The sequence below is a fragment of the Alnus glutinosa genome, chromosome 4 (assembly GCF_958979055.1).
Source record: "Alnus glutinosa chromosome 4, dhAlnGlut1.1, whole genome shotgun sequence".
NCBI classification, from domain to species: domain Eukaryota; kingdom Viridiplantae; phylum Streptophyta; class Magnoliopsida; order Fagales; family Betulaceae; genus Alnus; species Alnus glutinosa.
Genome location: NC_084889.1, coordinates 11,687,462 through 11,704,012, shown reverse-complemented (window position 1 = coordinate 11,704,012; position 16,551 = coordinate 11,687,462). Strand labels below are relative to the sequence as shown.

The following is a 16,551-nucleotide window of genomic DNA, read 5'->3' as shown; positions in this document are numbered from 1 at the left end:
TTTTAAAATTTTAATTTTTTTTAATAAAATTGTTTTTTTCGAACTTATGTGCAAAGCTACTTACATAGCATTAATCTCGTTAATGCTACATAAACAATTTTACAAGGTTTTAAACAAAAAGAGTGAAGTTAAAAATACGAAGAAAAACAAATAAGGTTTTTGTTGATGATAAATTTGTTTTCTGATTAATATTTTTAGGAAAAATTACAGTTTAACCTCCTAAATTATTATCGGTTTTGCAACTAGCCCTACAAACTGCCAATACTTCGACTCTGCCCCCCAAACTATCAAAACGTTTAAAAAATACCTATTTTGACGAAATATGCCCATAATACTCCTGTCACGTGTCATTTTTCAATTAAAAAATTAAAAAACTAAACTATATATATATATAAATGGAAGGGAAGGGGTTGGGCAGCGAGCCACCCCCTTCCCAAGCATTTTCCTTTTCTTAAAAAAAAAAAGTTTTTTTTTAGTTTAGTTTTTTATTTTTTATTTTTTTAATTGAAAAATGACACGTGACAGGGGTATTATGAGCATATTTTGCTAAATTTGGCATTTTTCAAACGTTTTGGTAATTTGGGGGCCGGAGTCGAAGTGTCAACAGTTTGTGGAGCTAATTGCAAAACGGGTGATAATTTAGGAGGGCTAAATTGTAATTTTCCCACAATTTTATGAGATTTAGTTTTGTGTAGTTACAAACAATTTGGGATGTTGTTTATGAAATGTCAAAACAATGTGCTGAACCTGCTGATGCTACAGGATGTAATCTTGACATTTCTTAAAATTCTAATGTGAATGAGAATGGATTTTATGATTCAGATTCCATTGTGTTTGTGGTCTATTCAATGTGCAATATTTGTGTGGGCCTCTTGTTAAAGTTCAAAGTAAAAGAGAGAGAAGCTCTCGAGAATTTTCTTCGAGGGAGAGAGGCCTTAGTTTTTTCTGTGAAGGAGGAGCCTCCCTCCTCCATGGTGCTTTTTCCTCCTAGCCCTTCTGGCTGTGGAGGTTTTGTTTTCTCTCCTGGATGATCCAGGGGAGTTTTGTTCTCCCTGGCTTTGTTTCCAGTAGAGCTGATCTCCTCCTAGTCCTCTGGGACTATGGAGCTTTTCTTTGGTTTTATTTCTTTGTTTTTTCCTTATTTGTTTTATAGCAGAAAAGCTCATCAAGAGGTGTCTTTTGGAAAGATTTTCCTCTAGCGTCTCCGGTGTTCCTAGATAGATTTACAACTTGTTGCCGATTTCTATACGACACGTGCCCCTCTACTAGGTTCCCAGACTTCTTCCGGTTCAGTCGCCGCCAACCACGGCCGTGTCGGACCTCCTTGCGCGGCGTGTGACTTGCACTCGACAAGGAGGTTTCCTCCTTGGGCCATGCATGTGGGCCACGTTCTGCCTTCCAGGTCGTGTTCGGTGCTGTTTGGTGGCCGGTTTTTGCAAGGATGTTTTCGGGAATGGCGCGTGGCCTCCACGCGCCGTCTTTCTGGCGATGGAATTCCTCCCCGACGGTAGCTCTGTTGTTTGGGTGTTTTCTGTTATGTTTTGTATATTCTGGGATCTATTTCCACAGTCTGTCTATGTAATACCCAAATGTTACTGGATTATTTGTTGGCCTGGGTAGCTAGATCGGCCATCTTTTCTGTGTTATAGTGTGCTTAAATGTTTAGTGGCTCAAACGGTGTTCCTGTAATTCTTGAGTATTGTTTAGGCAGCTGTTTCAAGTCAGAGTTTAACTCTAGCTTAGAGTGTAGGGTGTCCTGGTTCTCTATTCTCTGTATTGCCTTCGGGCTTTTTTTAGCAATATATGGTAGCACATACTATCTGTTCAGAAGAAAAAAAAAAAAAAAAAGTGCAATATTTGAGTGATTGTTTTGAATTTTCAAATTTCAATGTACGTCATGAGTTAATGAGTTTGCTTATGGTTTAAGAGAACAAGCTCAAACTTCTAAAATTTCAACCAAGCCTAGTTTTTTGGTTTTATATGCTTAGATTGGGTTTTAAGTTTGTATTTTGTTTTATGTATCTTATTTATTGTGCACGGATAGCCCAGAATCTATGTAGTGTGTAATAAGTTATACATGAGACGTTAGTTTGGTGCCTGAGATGACGAGCAAATGAAGGACTCGGGGTAGGTGTTTGGGCAACGACTAGACTAAGATTTGTATGATGTATTAAATTTAGACATACACTCTTTTAAAAAGAAAACTCCATTGTAGCATGTATTTCATACTACATGTATTTATTCAACTGATGATAGAGGTGAGTAGATCAATCCCTACTTTCTCATTGTGTGAGTCCCATATGCCATCGTTAATGACCTTATTTATGCCCTTTGACCATCTCACAAATTTGAGGTTTTAGTATCTTACCCATGACCGTGTATGATAACGTCTAAAGGGGAATTGCTAAGGAAGTGATTGGACTGAAGTTGACTAGCATGAGTGAGAATGGAAGAAAATTTGGTAACACATCTATATTGTGTTTATACTCACTGTCGGCAGGTTGTACTGCTTGGATTTTGCAACATACACTACAAAAAAAAACTGGCATTTTGTGACTTTTTTTTGGTGTCGTTTGCGACAAGTGACATTAATTTATGATTTGGTGTCATTTATTTAAAAATGACGTAATTTTTGCATCCTTTATAGATAAAGGACGCAAAGTTTTTTTTTTATAAATGACGTGAACTTAGTAAATTACAACGTTTTTTTACCAGAAATGACATGAATTATTCACGTCTTTTCTTAAAAACGATGTGAATTTACGTCCCTTTTAAAAAAACGGACGTGATTTCCTATCTTTTACAATAAACGACGTGAATAATTTCCGTCTTTTCTAAAAAAGGACGCGAATTCCTGTCCCTTACAAAAAAAAATGACTTGAATTCGCGTCCCTTTAAAAGAGACGCGAATAATTTACGTCATTTTTGTTTGTCGAAGCGACGCGAATAAACACCCTGGTTTTATTCACGTCGTTTTTAAATAGAAACGACACAAACGAAATATTTTGAAGTACTCCCGCCTTGCTTTCCCATTTCCCACGTTTCAGCACAATCTCCCTCTCTTTGATAATCACTCTATAGCAATGCTCTGATGGACTGATACTTCTTTAGAAAGGAAAAAGACTCCTCCATCTACGTTCACAATCTCTCTCTCTCTCTCTCTCTCTCTCTCTCTCTCTCTCTTCACAAGGATCGATCGTCTGATCTTTCAGTACTCGATCTCTTCCATCTCAACCACGCCGACCCTATAATAGGCGAGCCCTTACTTCTCTCGGTCTCAAAATCCCCAATTCTGAAAACCAAATCAGGACGATCGATTTAGCGTTCTGCAATCGAACCAATCTTCCGGTAAATATAGCTTTCGAACTCTAATTTCTGGTTTTGGTCCGTCAGATTGTGTTTGGTTAGCCTTTTGTGGGGATGATATGGTTTGGATTTTGAGTTTTTTGTTGTTGTTTCTGTTGTAGGTTCGAGTTACAAGAGTTTGTTTTTGTGTGTATTTGGTTTACAGGCTTTTGGGTTTTTGAATTTTTGGGTTGTAATTGTGCTTTTCTTTGTAATTTTCTCTATTGCAAATTGTGAAAAAGTTGCTCTATTGTATTCTCAGAGCGTGGATATGTACAAAAAATTAGATTAATTTGTCAAATTGTCTTGAGAAAACCCCATAGAAAAATTTGCCTATCATATGTTTGATGAAATGTCTAAGTGAGAACTGTGTTTTGTTTTATTGGGTTCTGCTCTATTGTACTCTGTAGTGGTAAATGAAATTATGGTTCTTTCTTTTTTGGGGATTCAAAATGATGTTTTTTGGGTGGCAGATGGAGATAAGTCGATATTTGAGGCAGCATGCTCGCACAATAGCCGGAAAGTCTCAGCTTTTTATAAACTCTTATGCTAAAGCTCTTGAGGTATGTCTTGTTGGGCTAACCGCATTTCAATTTACATGAAAAATGGTTTGGATGACTTGTGTGGAAATTCTCGTTCAAGGGGAGTGAGAGTGCATTATCTATTCTTGATCTAGCTTGCATGGAAAAAGGGGTGTTGAACCTTTGTTTCCGTTTTCTCCCTTTTTTTTAATTATTTTTGGTTCCCTGGAATAGATATAAGAATATACTCAGTCATAGGCTTTGTTAGAAAGTTAGAATCAATATTGGGTGAAATGGATTAACTAGTATTCTCAATATAGATCTTAAATTTAGTGGGGATTCTATTCAAACTATTTGTCCAGTTTACCAAATGTTCCTGTTCCGTAATCTGGCTCAGTAGGATTATACTACCTAGCATAATTATGAAGAGAACTTCCATGCATTGTTCTGCACATTATTGTTCGGTTTGTGGTTAACCTTAAGTATTAGAATATGTGAAGAATATCTGAAATTATTTTTAAAATTTAAATATTGTGTATTTAGTTTATGACAAGATTTTGTCTTTTAACAAAAATTCTTACGTATAGTTAAATTTTGCATATGACAAATTCTTGTGTATTAATATGCACAGTTTATGAAGATCTTTTATAGTAACTAAGGGTGCGTTTGGGATTGCGATTTCGTAGACAATAAGTGCGATTTTAAACCAAATCGCAGAACATAGATCGTTTGGGAACTGCGTTTTTAAAAATTGCGATTTGAAAACACAGAAAATCTACTTTTTCAAATCACAGATAAGATAGTGCTTTTTTGAAAACGCAGAATTTTAAAAGGTAAATTCGCGATTTTAAAGGCTAAACTGTGATTTTGCCAAACGCTTAACTGCGTTTTTAAAAATCACTTTTTTCAAATCGCACATTTTAAAATCGTTATTTTAAATCGCACTTTTTGAAATCGCAAACCCAAACGGACCCTAACGAACAATTGCAGATGTTAAAACTTTTACATAAACATACTTGTTATTTGCAAAATTTAATGCTACTTTAAATGATCGAGATAATGTTTTGGCAATAAATATTTTGTCTTTAAAACATTGATCGTTTCATTTTATTTTAAATGTTATTTTCTTATTGATTAGATACATTAATATTTCTATAATCAATGTTAAAGGCATATTATGACCATTTGCTTTGCGGTGTTATTAATTTGAATTGAAATCTATATTATGAAATGGTTTGGTAGTCACCAAAGTGACCTAACTAGAAGGATTCATAGAATATGTGAAGAATATCTGAAATTATTGTTTGACAGAATACAACTTGTTGAAGACGGTTCCTTTTCTACTTATGTTGTGCATTGAACTATCGAGTATGGGTTGAAAAAAATTATTTGCTAAATTACTAATACTATCCAAGTTAGAAAAGATAAAAACTAACCAATGCTTTGTTTTGGGTGCAAGAGAGAGAACAAAATCAGTTCTCTGTTTTGATCGGCATGTCCTTTTAATTTTCATATAGATTTTATTTCAAGTGTCGTACTGATTGTGCTTCATTTTTACCTAATAAGCTTGCTCCAAAAAACAAAAGTTTAAATTTTACCCCTAAAGAATGGCCCTGTCCAACCAAATATTTGGGCGCTCAAGTATCATGTGTTTCTATATTTGCTAGTTATGGTTGTTTTTGTAGTTTTGGGAGATCGATGTGTAATTTCCTAGTTTCTGCAATATCAGAAGCACTTATTCATAAACGTCTTCATAGTAACTTCTATTTCGTTTGTGTTCTTATCAACTTAGAGAGCAACAAACCTTACACTTCGCCTGTAATTTTTTGAGACTCTGTATACGTAGTGAGTTCCTATAGTTCAGTTAAGCTTTAAAACTCACTTTGGTGTTTCATGTTTGTATCATTAGGTAAGATTCTAGTTAATTTTAAGTGCTTTTGAATATTGTTTTCACTTAACATATATTGTTTTGACTAGTATTGATTTATTTGACTACTATATGGATGACCCTAACATTTTTTTTTTCCTCTGACTGTAGGATTTAGAGCAGCTGTTGAATTTCATTGGTGTAGAACAAGGTTGATATACAACAGGACGTCAAGCGAAACAATATGATATTTTGGTCTTTTTGTAGGTTTTTTTATTTTTGTAATTAAGGAATTGAAGCAATGGTACCATATATATGTACATTGCTTTTAGATGTTTGTTTATTTTGAAACAATGGTTTTTTCAATAGCGTATATAAAATTGTGTATATATGGTTTTGTTTTGGATTAGTTGAAACATTGTTTGAAGGTATTTGTTAGCAATCTAATGATAGTATTTTGTTCATATGATTTTGTTTTTGACCAAGTTATTTTGCAAATGTTTTATGAGGTGAAAACAAATTTTTAAAAAGGGGGAAATTTCATATAATAACCAATTTTATTTTTATTTTTTATTTTTTTAAAAAATTTAGTTTGTGGAATGTTTATGACGTTTACTGGGTAAATGACATAATTTTGTGACACTTACACAGAAAACGTCATAAAATTTTAACATCCTTTAAACAGTAACTGTCACAAAATAATGACGTTTACTGTGTAAGCGTCACCAAAAAAATGCGTCCTTTAAAAAAAAGGGACATTATTTGTCATTTATGACGCTTACAGAAGAAGTGTCGTTAAAAATATATTTATGACGTTTACTGAAGAAGCGTCATAAATTTATGACGCTTATTGAATAAGGGTCGTTAAAAAAAACTCCAGACCTGTAACCCACAACGCTTAGCAAGCGTTGAATAAATGGCACCAACGTATTAGCTACGCTTTTTTTTTTTTGTGTGAATAGTGACGTTTAAAAAGCGTCACAAAATGCCTGTATTTTTGTAGTGATAGTTGTGGGTACTTATGTTTGTGTAGAGGTTGCTATGAGATATTGGACTCGAAATGTATTAAAGATACTTAATTTGACGTCACCATATGATTCAGGGTATAATGAGACATTTACAAGGATGTTGTTATGCTGGCATTCACAATATTTGGTATACTACTCCCAACCCTTTCTATGGTTATGCTCAGTGGTGAGACAGTCTATTTATCATTATGAACATGATTGCAAACAAATAGAGAGAGATGCATGGCTAAGTCGGGCCCCATATGTGCAAGTGGAAGATGTAGTAAATGGCAGGCACCCATAGTGGGCAGCCGTGACTAATATGTCAAAAGCTAGCAGATTAGGATAATCTATAATTTCAAAAAAATTATAGATTCTTAAATTACGTAATTTTGGCGGTTTCTAGACATCAAAACGCTTGGAAAATTTCACCTTTTGAAAATGTGACATGTTACAATTATAAATTGAGTATATTTTCATTAGGTTCTTTATCTCTATATCGTAAAAAAAATTTGAGCAAAAAATTATACTTTGATTTTATGAAGAAGAAATGTCTATTTAAAAGTGAAAATGAAGCATCTTAAAAAACAAATTCTTTTTGACTGCCTCGATAACATACTACAATTTTTAATATGAGGCATTTTCCAAGTGTTTTTAGACGCACCTAAATTAGGTAATTTGAAAATCTATCCTAATCCAAAACGAGATATTATGCTTGGCTTTGATGACTAATAAAGCCCCATCAAAGCCAAGCATAATGTATGGCTTTCATTGGGTGTTACTATTACTGGCTAATAAGGCCAGCGCCAAGCATAGTGCCTGGATTAGATGGTGAGCCCAAAATACAAGTCAAACGAAAAAGCCAATAAACATTTTCAAGTCTTCTCTTTCTCTCTCTCTCTTTATGTTTGTCTTGAGTGCTCTCTTAAACTGTGAGCATCTCTCCTGTAGCTGGGCACTCAAGAACTTTTTTTTTTAAGTACGAATTTCATTCAACAAGATGGGTTACAAACATAAAAGGAGAGGGATGAGCTCCCCAACAATAAACCTAAATCTAAAAAAGTAATGCCAAAGTGAAAGGTAAAATAGTAACCTAGGAGGAAATTATGAGTTTCCAATTCTAAAAGAACTAACAAAATTCCGGCCCAATCTACCTTGAACAAAGTCAAGGCTTGGTCCTCATAAGGCACTCAAGAGTTAACTCAGCCGGATTGTATTTCTAACAATTACCAAATGATATATATTTGATGAGAAGCTAAAGACTAGAAATCTCATTTCTTTTGTTTTCACTTTTCCACCTTCCCTATCCCTCCCAAAAGAAACCAAAAAAAAAGAATTTTTGGAGCATTGGCCCAAAGAAAGACACAAAGTTAAATACCAGAGCATCGAGAATCAAGCCCAGATTGCCAGTGAAGACATGAGTCCAGCCCCAAGGAAAAGCATGCAATAAGAAACTACTTGTAGTCTAAAGTTGCAGCTCATCCTCTTACTCAGAAAATCAGCAGCAATCAGGTCCACCAAAGCCATGTACACCAAAATTCCAGCCGAGATGGAATCCAAGATTCCTTCAGTAGCCAGAGCACCCGGACTGTTGGGGTTGTAGAAGGAAGAGATGCCAATCCCAAACCCAATCCCCGCTGGGGTTGTTATGGCGAAAAAACACGCCATCATCGTCGCTGAAAGATTCTTGAACTGGGCTTGGGAGATGCAGCCTCCAAGGGCAAATCCTTCGAAGAACTGATGGAATGATAATGCTGCAATTAAGGGTCTTATTGTGCACGGGCTTTGTGAAACTCCCAGTGATAGCCCGATTATTACTGAATGTGATACAATCCCCAGTTCCAAAATCTGCCCACAAACAATAAAAACTTTTTTACACTCTTTTTTACCAAAAAAAAAAAAAAAAAGAACACTGTAAAACTCAACAGTCAATAGTAATTAATAACACTAAGAGAGACAAAATCACCTGCGAAACGACGACGTGCCGAACGCCACCATCCTCGCCATCACCATCTTCAAACCCGTGAGAATGCTCGTGCCCGTGCCCGTGCCCATGCCCCGGAGAGAGATCTCTCACGTGCCCGTCACATGCGTCCTGGCCATGCGGGTGACTATGTCTATGGTGCGCCGCGTGCGCATGCATCCCAACAATGTGCATTCCACCGCCCTCCTCTTCCCCAAACACTTTCCCATTCCACTCCTTATCATCCGCAACCGGCAAAATCTCGGGCTCCAGACCCGCTTCCGCAGAACTGACCCGGACCCTCTCCTCGCTCGCCCGGGCCAGGCCCTGTTTGCGCTCGTAATACTGGGTCCCCACGAAGTCTACGAGGAGGGTCAAGAGGGAGGCCATCATGGCGAAGAACCCGGAGAAGGGAAACTTGGACCACGGGTACTCGGGCAGGCACGGGTCCGAGAGGGCGTTCGACCCGTCCGAGAGCATGTGGACGAACCCGGTGGCGAGGATGACGCCGGCGGCGAAGGCCTTGGCGGCGAAGAAGATGTTGCTGTCGGTGCGGAGGAAGCGGCGGTTCTTTCCGACGAGGGGGATGGCGATTCCGACGACGCCGGCGATTAGGATCGACGCGATGGCGACGAGTTTGAGGTCGAGCGCGGCCGACTCGTCTCGGCACGTCTCTAACTCGCTCCCTCCGCAGCTCGCGTTGGCCATGGATTCCAAGATTGTCTTGTGGATTGAGTCTTTATTGGTCCAAAAAAAAACAAAGAATTCCCAGATTTTAGATACTTCCCAAAACAAACCAATTCCTGTCAGCTATGGATGAAAATTGTTTGGTTGCTGGGAAAATGTACAAAATGACATGAAATCGGCCGCCGGAAAAAGAAAACTTTTCACGGATTGCACAAGAAAAACAGATAATTGAAAGAAGTCTGAATTTTGCAAGGCCACCCTGAATCGACCAATTTGGCCCAATTGAATTCAATTTGTATTACACGTACGGAAACCAATAGGTGGGGCATTGATTTTTGAAAATTACCTGAGAAAACCCGAGCTTTTGTTCTGAAATCTTCAAAGATAAACAGCGGCCAGAGATCCTAGAAAGGCAGGATCAGGATCATCATTAATAAATTCCCAATGAGAGAAGAAGGAAAAGGGTGTCGAAGAACGAACCTCAATGGATAACATGGAAAGAGCGGATTGGAAAGCCGAGAGAGGCTTCCAATGGACGCGAATATCGAATTTATGCACCAAAAAGAGCCCGGAGATGTGATCTGTCCGAGAATGGGTGGAGTGATATTCGTCCTGCGCACATGGGAGCACCGTGGCATTTGAGAACCTTCATCGAGTTCCGTGTCGATGCCGACGAAGGAATATGTCCGAGAGAGAGAGAGAGAATGTTGGGACATAATTAAAACACAGTGTCGACATAGTTTGAGGAAAGGCGGAGGGCAACACAGGAAGTCGCAGCTTGACTTTCAACTTTTTGTAAGGGAATGAGCGCGATAGTGTCGACACTTTTTCCTTTTGTGTTAATTCTTTTAAATTTATTTTCGTTTCCATTTTGCGCACTACTTGTTTTGGACGGTAAGTAATTAATGTTTTACTTTGAAAGTACTGTGAAATAGTAACATCCTTTTGGACCAACTAACTCTGATGGCTTACGTAAAATGACCAAAAATAGGCTACATATATATATATATATATATATATATATATATATATATATTTTATCTGCTCTCGAAAAAGACACTTGGGAACACACGTTTCTATGTCATAAAAAGAAAGAGTAATGATTCACCACTAAGTTAAATTATTATTATTATTATTATTTTTTTTGCATAATTTTACATAATTTTAATATTTTTTTTTAAGATCAATTATTAAATATTTATGGTTCATATGTACGAAAAGAAATCCAATGATTGATCATTACAAAAAAATAGTTAGAGTTGTACAAAAGTTATATGAGAGTTGTGCAAGAAATATTACTTATCACTACCACCTATAAATACCACTTTTTACTACATTGAGTATGTGATAAGGTGGTCTCTACAATTTTTTGAATTTTAAAAATAAAATAAGGTGGTGAACCACCTTACAACATAAACAATATGGTGAAAAATTGTATCTTTGGGCCGTAGTGAATCATTACTAAAAAAAAAAAAAACGTTATTTAAGAAAAGAGGAACGCTACTATTTCATCTCATTTTTATGTTTTGGGACTTTATTTATTTATTTTTTTTAACATGATAGATCTAATAATTTTATGCTACAAAAAGACTCATGTGGTAGGTCTCACTCACATGGGCTCCATCCCATGTGAATAGAGTTGTGTAATTATTGTGCATGATTGTTGTGCAAGAAGCATTTTCCCAAAAAGAATGAGATGAAATAGTAGCGTTGGGAACACAAAATGACCAAAAATAGACTATATATATATATATATATATATATATATATATATATATATATATGAGAAATGCTAGTTTTACTACAACAGCATAACACTTCTTTATATATATTTGAGAAATGATCATTTTATCACAATTGTATAATTTGTGCATTCCTCTTCCTCTCCCTCGCACGAGGATGGGCCCACCCTTATAGGATGGAGAAAGGCACTTATTGTGCAATCTTGTATTGCAACAATCGGTCCCTATATATTTTATCTAATCACAAAAAAGAGACTTGGGAACACACGCACTGACATACTCGTTTCTATGCCGTAAAAAGAAAAATGGATATTTAAGGAATGACAAAAGAGCAACGCAAGTATTCCATCCATTTTTATGTTTTGGGACTTTATTTATTTATTTTTTTAACATGATAGATCTAAGAATTTTATGCTATAAAAAGAATGATTAAATAACCTTGAGGTACTTGTGGTTACCCAGAAATTAAAAAGTTGCATTGGTTTCAAAAAATTAGGAAGAAAATATTTGAGATGGCCGGCCACCCCGATAGCATGGATATCATCTGTAATACACCGCCACGTAGGATTTAGGACAGGTATCAACATTTTAAAGGGGGTTATGTGGACGACCATTAAAAAAGTGGACGGAGACCAGAGAGAAGTACCAACCGTGTTTTTTCTTTAAAGACAAGTACTACTCGTGACACTTTTAGAAACTGAGGCGGCGTTTTGATTTCGAACGTAACCACAAGTACTTGAAAGGTATTTAACCCTAAAAAGAAAAGAGGTCAATGCATTTTTGGTTAAGGTGATTTGAGGTTTTTAAAAATGGCTCCACAAGTTAAAAAAATGATTAATCAATCCATTGTATAAGCAAAAAAAAAAAAAAAAAAAGCAAATTAGCCAATGTCGTTAGAAAAGTTAAGAAAATTCGTTAAAGTGCCACACAGGGCTAGGGGTGAGCAAAAACCCACCCACCCAACCCTAAAAACATGGTTTTTAGTGTTTTTTTTTTTTTTACGGGTACGGGTTTGATTTTAACCAATCCGTGCGATGCAGGGTGGATTGCGGATTGGAGTTTTAACAAACCCCAGGGACCCGACCCACCTCGCCCACCTCGCCTGATTATATATATATATATAAAACCCTAAATTCCTAAAACACTAACCCTAACACCGCGGTCCCACCCCCCCCCCCCCCCCCCAATAATTTTTTCCTTTATTTTCTTGCACTTCCAGAGCTCCAGTCCGTCGTTGCCCTTCATCCTAGCGTCTCAGCCTCCCGACCCTCCCCTTCTTTTCACATTGCGCCGATCTTCAACCTTTAGTCCTTCACCAAAACCCTAACTGTGCCGATCTTCGCCTCTTCATGACTTCATCATCTTCAATCTTCAGTCCTTCACCAAAACCCTAACTCAGTTACCCTCGAGTCATTTTTTCTTCTCTTTATTTTTCTCCTCTCTTCACACTGCGCCAATCTTTGGGTTTGTTTTTGTGCTTGATTTGATTTGGTGGCTTTTGGGTTTATGTGGCTTGAAGGCTTTTACAGAAAATTTTTGTGGCTTGAACTCCTTGAAGGCATTGATGTGTTTTTTGCCCTACACCCCTGCCCCGCATGGATTTCCCTTACATTTATTTCAGGGGTTGGATTTGTGCAACCCACAAGGGTGTAGGGCGGGGCCAAAAATGGCGAAAAACCACCCCTCGACCCCATGCTCACCCCTACACAGGGGTGGAGTTACCATTTAGAATTTAGTGGGGCAAAACTAAAAAATAAACAAAAATTAGGAGGTAAAAATTTAATTTTTAAAGAATTATAAAATTTTTTTTTAGGAAAACATAGTGGTTTGGGGGGCCACACCCCTAAGCTACTATGTAGCTTCGCCCCTGGTGCCACATCAACACCAATCAAAGTGTGACGCGTGTCACTTACATTAAAAATAAAATAAAATAACAAAAAAAAATGGAAAATGGAAAATATATATATATATATATATATAAGAGAACGGGATATGAAATATGAAGGAACACACTTTATTTATTTTTTTTTCCACTGAGCAACTACAATACTATCTTTAATATTTATATGTATATTATATAGATGAATGTATATGTGTGTGTAATAGCTTGATTTTTACCCTTAGAAATGTGATTTTAATTTTGATGATAAGGACGACTTATGAAATTTTAAGAAATTATTATCTAAATTATGGAATTTTTGAGAAAAGTCAAACTAATAATTTATGGATGCATAAGTGGGACTTGTGACCTATTTGAGGAGCAAATATGTTTTAAAGGTTATGGTGGCATTACATTTGAGTAAGGATTTTTGGCTACAAGGATTAAGGATTTTTAGTTTTATTGTGAGAGTATATTGAAATAATTGATCGATGATTTTGAATAGGATTTTAATTATCAAAAGAGGATTCTAAAAGTATCATAGAGGTTTAAGAAAATAAAGTATAGGGACAAATGGACAATAAGAGTTTTGAATGGTCTGATGACTCTGATTCATAGTTAAAGAATAAAAATTCTAGAATATTTATAAAAAGACAGTTGAGTAAAAGACTATAAATGACTAGACGAGAACATTTTAAATAAAAGAGGGACATTTTTTAGCAATTCACTTAGTTCCGTTTGTTTCGGCGTAAAATGATTTTCGTCTGAAAATATTTTCAGAGAAATCATTTTTCAAGAAAATGTTGAAAAATGATTTCCGCCGCAAACATTTTTCGGTGTTTGACATATACAGAAAATCACAAATACTTTTTATATTTTCATTCAATCATATTAACTTATAAAAATACTTTTTTATTCACAACATAAAAATATTAACGTAAAATAATATAATAAAAAACTAAAAAAATATGTTGAACTAAGATATACACATTGACTAACAATAATCATATATTTTCAAATTGAGAGAGCCATAAATAACATCCAACAATAAATTTAAATTACCGACAAAAGTTCAATCATAAATATTACCATTCAAGTTTAACCACAAATATTGCAAAGTTTTGGCCAATGTACTACGGCCATCCAAGTTCAATCATATTATGTTATTACAATCAAGTTAATTAGTATCTTACTTGATTGTAATAACATATATGTTATCGAAACCTCACGTTATGCCCAATAACGTGTAAAATCGTCAACACTTGTTCCTTAATAGACATGTCACGTATGAGGTTGTTATCAACAAGAATTTTACAGAATTCAAAGAAAGCTATAGGACTCAATTCTTATTTGATCAATACAATCTTACTTGCCTTCATAAATAATACTATCCATATAAATTCCTCTTTCATACTCTCAATTAACATGAGGTTCCCGACGTAATAATCTCCTAGATCTAGTATCTTCTAAGATAGATGCAACTGCGGCCATAATTGTTGGAAGAATTTTTTCATCCATCTACAAACAATACCAAAATGGTGTCAATCCTAAGCGAGAGAAGCAATAAGTAAGAAATCAAAAGTTAACATCAAATTTCGCAAACCAAACATAAACTGTGTTGGATTCCGTCCAAATAAAGGGTACAAAAATCCCTTCTATTGGCAGAAAATGTAAAGATTATTACATGAAAGAATACACTCAAGATTGTTAAGTCATTAGGGCTAATCTAATCTAACCTAACAAAAAGAGTACTCGAGTTTTTACTTTTACACTTCTTATTCTGCTCATGTTTTTGCTAGTAAACAACAACAAAAAAAAGTCTTGTTTTTCTTCGTTATTTCATGGAATTGATCATTCATGTCTCCCAGTTGTACAGAATAAACAAAAAAAAAAATTAAAAAAAAAAGAAGAAGAAGAAAATAAAAAGGCAACAGGCAGAAGAACAAGAAACAAGCAATCACCATATTAGCATAAACAATAACAGAAAAGAGTTAATGGAGACTAAGGGTGCGTTTGACATTGCGATTTTCTAGACAATAAGTGCGATTTTAAATCAAATCGCAGAACATAAATCGTTTGGAAACTGCATTTTTAAAAATTGCGATTTTAAAACACAGAAAATCTGATTTTTTAAATCGCAAGTCAGATGATGCTTTTTTGAAAATGTGAAATTTTAAAGATTAATTTGCGATTTTAAATATTAAACTGTGATTTTGCCAAACGCTTAACTACGGTTTTAAGAATCACTTTTTCAAATCGTACATTTTAAAATCGTTATTTTAAATCGCAAACCCAAACGGACCCTAAGAGCGCTCCCAATGGCTTATGTATATCTCAATCTAGAATAACTAATCAAAATCAATTTTATCTAATTTAGCTAATGAGTTTTAAAATGCATCATACATTCGATTATCTATTCTTAATTCTATATTATTTTTCATTATAGTATTTTTTTCCACGTGGGTCCCGCTTGATAACTCCACCACTTCACACACTTTTCCTTAGATCTCCACTAAAAAAAAAAAAAAAAAAAAAAAAAAAAAAAAAAAAAAAAAGAAAAAGAGACCAGAAAAGGTGGAGTTAAAGAATAAAACAAAAATAGATAAGTGAATTATATAACTCTACTTGTAGAGATATGAGACATTATTTTGCAAATCAAAAAGTGTACTAACAATCAGACTGTTATGGGCCAATCATTGTTAATGTATTTAGTTAGTAGTTGTAGAATTAATATGTTTAATAGTTGTACTTTAAGTAATTTGGGGTAATTATTTTTTTCGAACAAAGCAGCATGTGCTACCTAATATATTGTTAATGGGTAATAATTGTTAGTGGGTAGTTGTTTTTGAGGAAGTTAAGTGTTAGTGGGTCTCAACCATAGAAGCTATCCTATGTTGTGAGTAGTGGATAGTTATTTTCAACATTTTTGTGGGTAGTTATTTGAATTAGTTGTATTTAAATTCAGCATCATTAATAGAATGGGTATCAAGAATATTATCATCAGAAAACCGTGAGGTTATAGCCGTGTGCTAGAGGAGGATTTGGCCTCTTGAAGTGCCAAACTGTCTTTTATTACTTTTTTTTATTGTTATCTCATTACAAATTCTATCACCAAATATCTAGGCCCATAACAATTTGTATCAGAGCCAGGTTCCTGCGACAATGGCAAAAGCTACATGAATTTCTGAGTTAGTAGAAGCAATGATTACGATTAGAGAAAAAAGTGCCTTTGATGACCCTATTAGAGCTCTCATCAATCTTAAACAAACATCAACAGTTGAGAAGTACCGATCACAGTTCGAAATACTATTCAAGGTACTATCCATTGGAATCTTCATAAGTTCGACTGAAGAGTTTTGGCTGCGTATGTTCATCTGTAATCTTAAGGAGGAGGTAAGAATTACTGTTGCCATGTTGAAACCAACCTCAATAGGTGCAGCATTTGGGCTAGCCAGATTGCAAGAATAGGAGATTTTAAAAGAAACATTGAGTCACATGCACAAAGAAATGATAGAAGTGGAGAGCTAAGAAATTGATGAA

At 35.3% G+C, this 16,551-nt stretch overlaps 1 protein-coding gene and 1 long non-coding RNA gene across 2 annotated transcripts; one reads left to right on the top strand and one right to left on the bottom strand.

The window, feature by feature from the left end:
* Positions 1 to 2,920: 2,920 nt before the first annotated feature.
* LOC133867229 (uncharacterized) lies at positions 2,921 to 6,164 on the top strand. Its single transcript, XR_009900011.1, has 3 exons — positions 2,921 to 3,348; positions 3,819 to 3,908; positions 5,905 to 6,164. It is a non-coding gene; the product is annotated as an uncharacterized LOC133867229 (long non-coding RNA).
* Positions 6,165 to 8,000: 1,836 nt separating this feature from the next.
* LOC133866936 (zinc transporter 4, chloroplastic) lies at positions 8,001 to 10,151 on the bottom strand. Its single transcript, XM_062303602.1, has 4 exons — positions 9,871 to 10,151; positions 9,737 to 9,794; positions 8,707 to 9,440; positions 8,001 to 8,588 (listed from the first exon to the last, which is right to left on the bottom strand). Exons 1-4 carry the CDS (start codon positions 9,883 to 9,885, stop codon positions 8,133 to 8,135), a joined length of 1,263 nt encoding a protein of 420 aa, XP_062159586.1. The 5' UTR covers positions 9,886 to 10,151; the 3' UTR covers positions 8,001 to 8,132.
* Positions 10,152 to 16,551: the final 6,400 nt, after the last annotated feature.

Coding starts and splice junctions, on each gene's coding strand:
- LOC133866936 (XM_062303602.1), bottom strand. Junction 9,441..9,736: donor AAAAGCTCGGGTTTTCTCAG/GTAATTTTCAAA, acceptor GGACCAATAAAG/ACTCAATCCACAAGACAATC. Junction 8,589..8,706: donor GGCACGTCGTCGTTTCGCAG/GTGATTTTGTCT, acceptor GTTTGTGGGCAG/ATTTTGGAACTGGGGATTGT.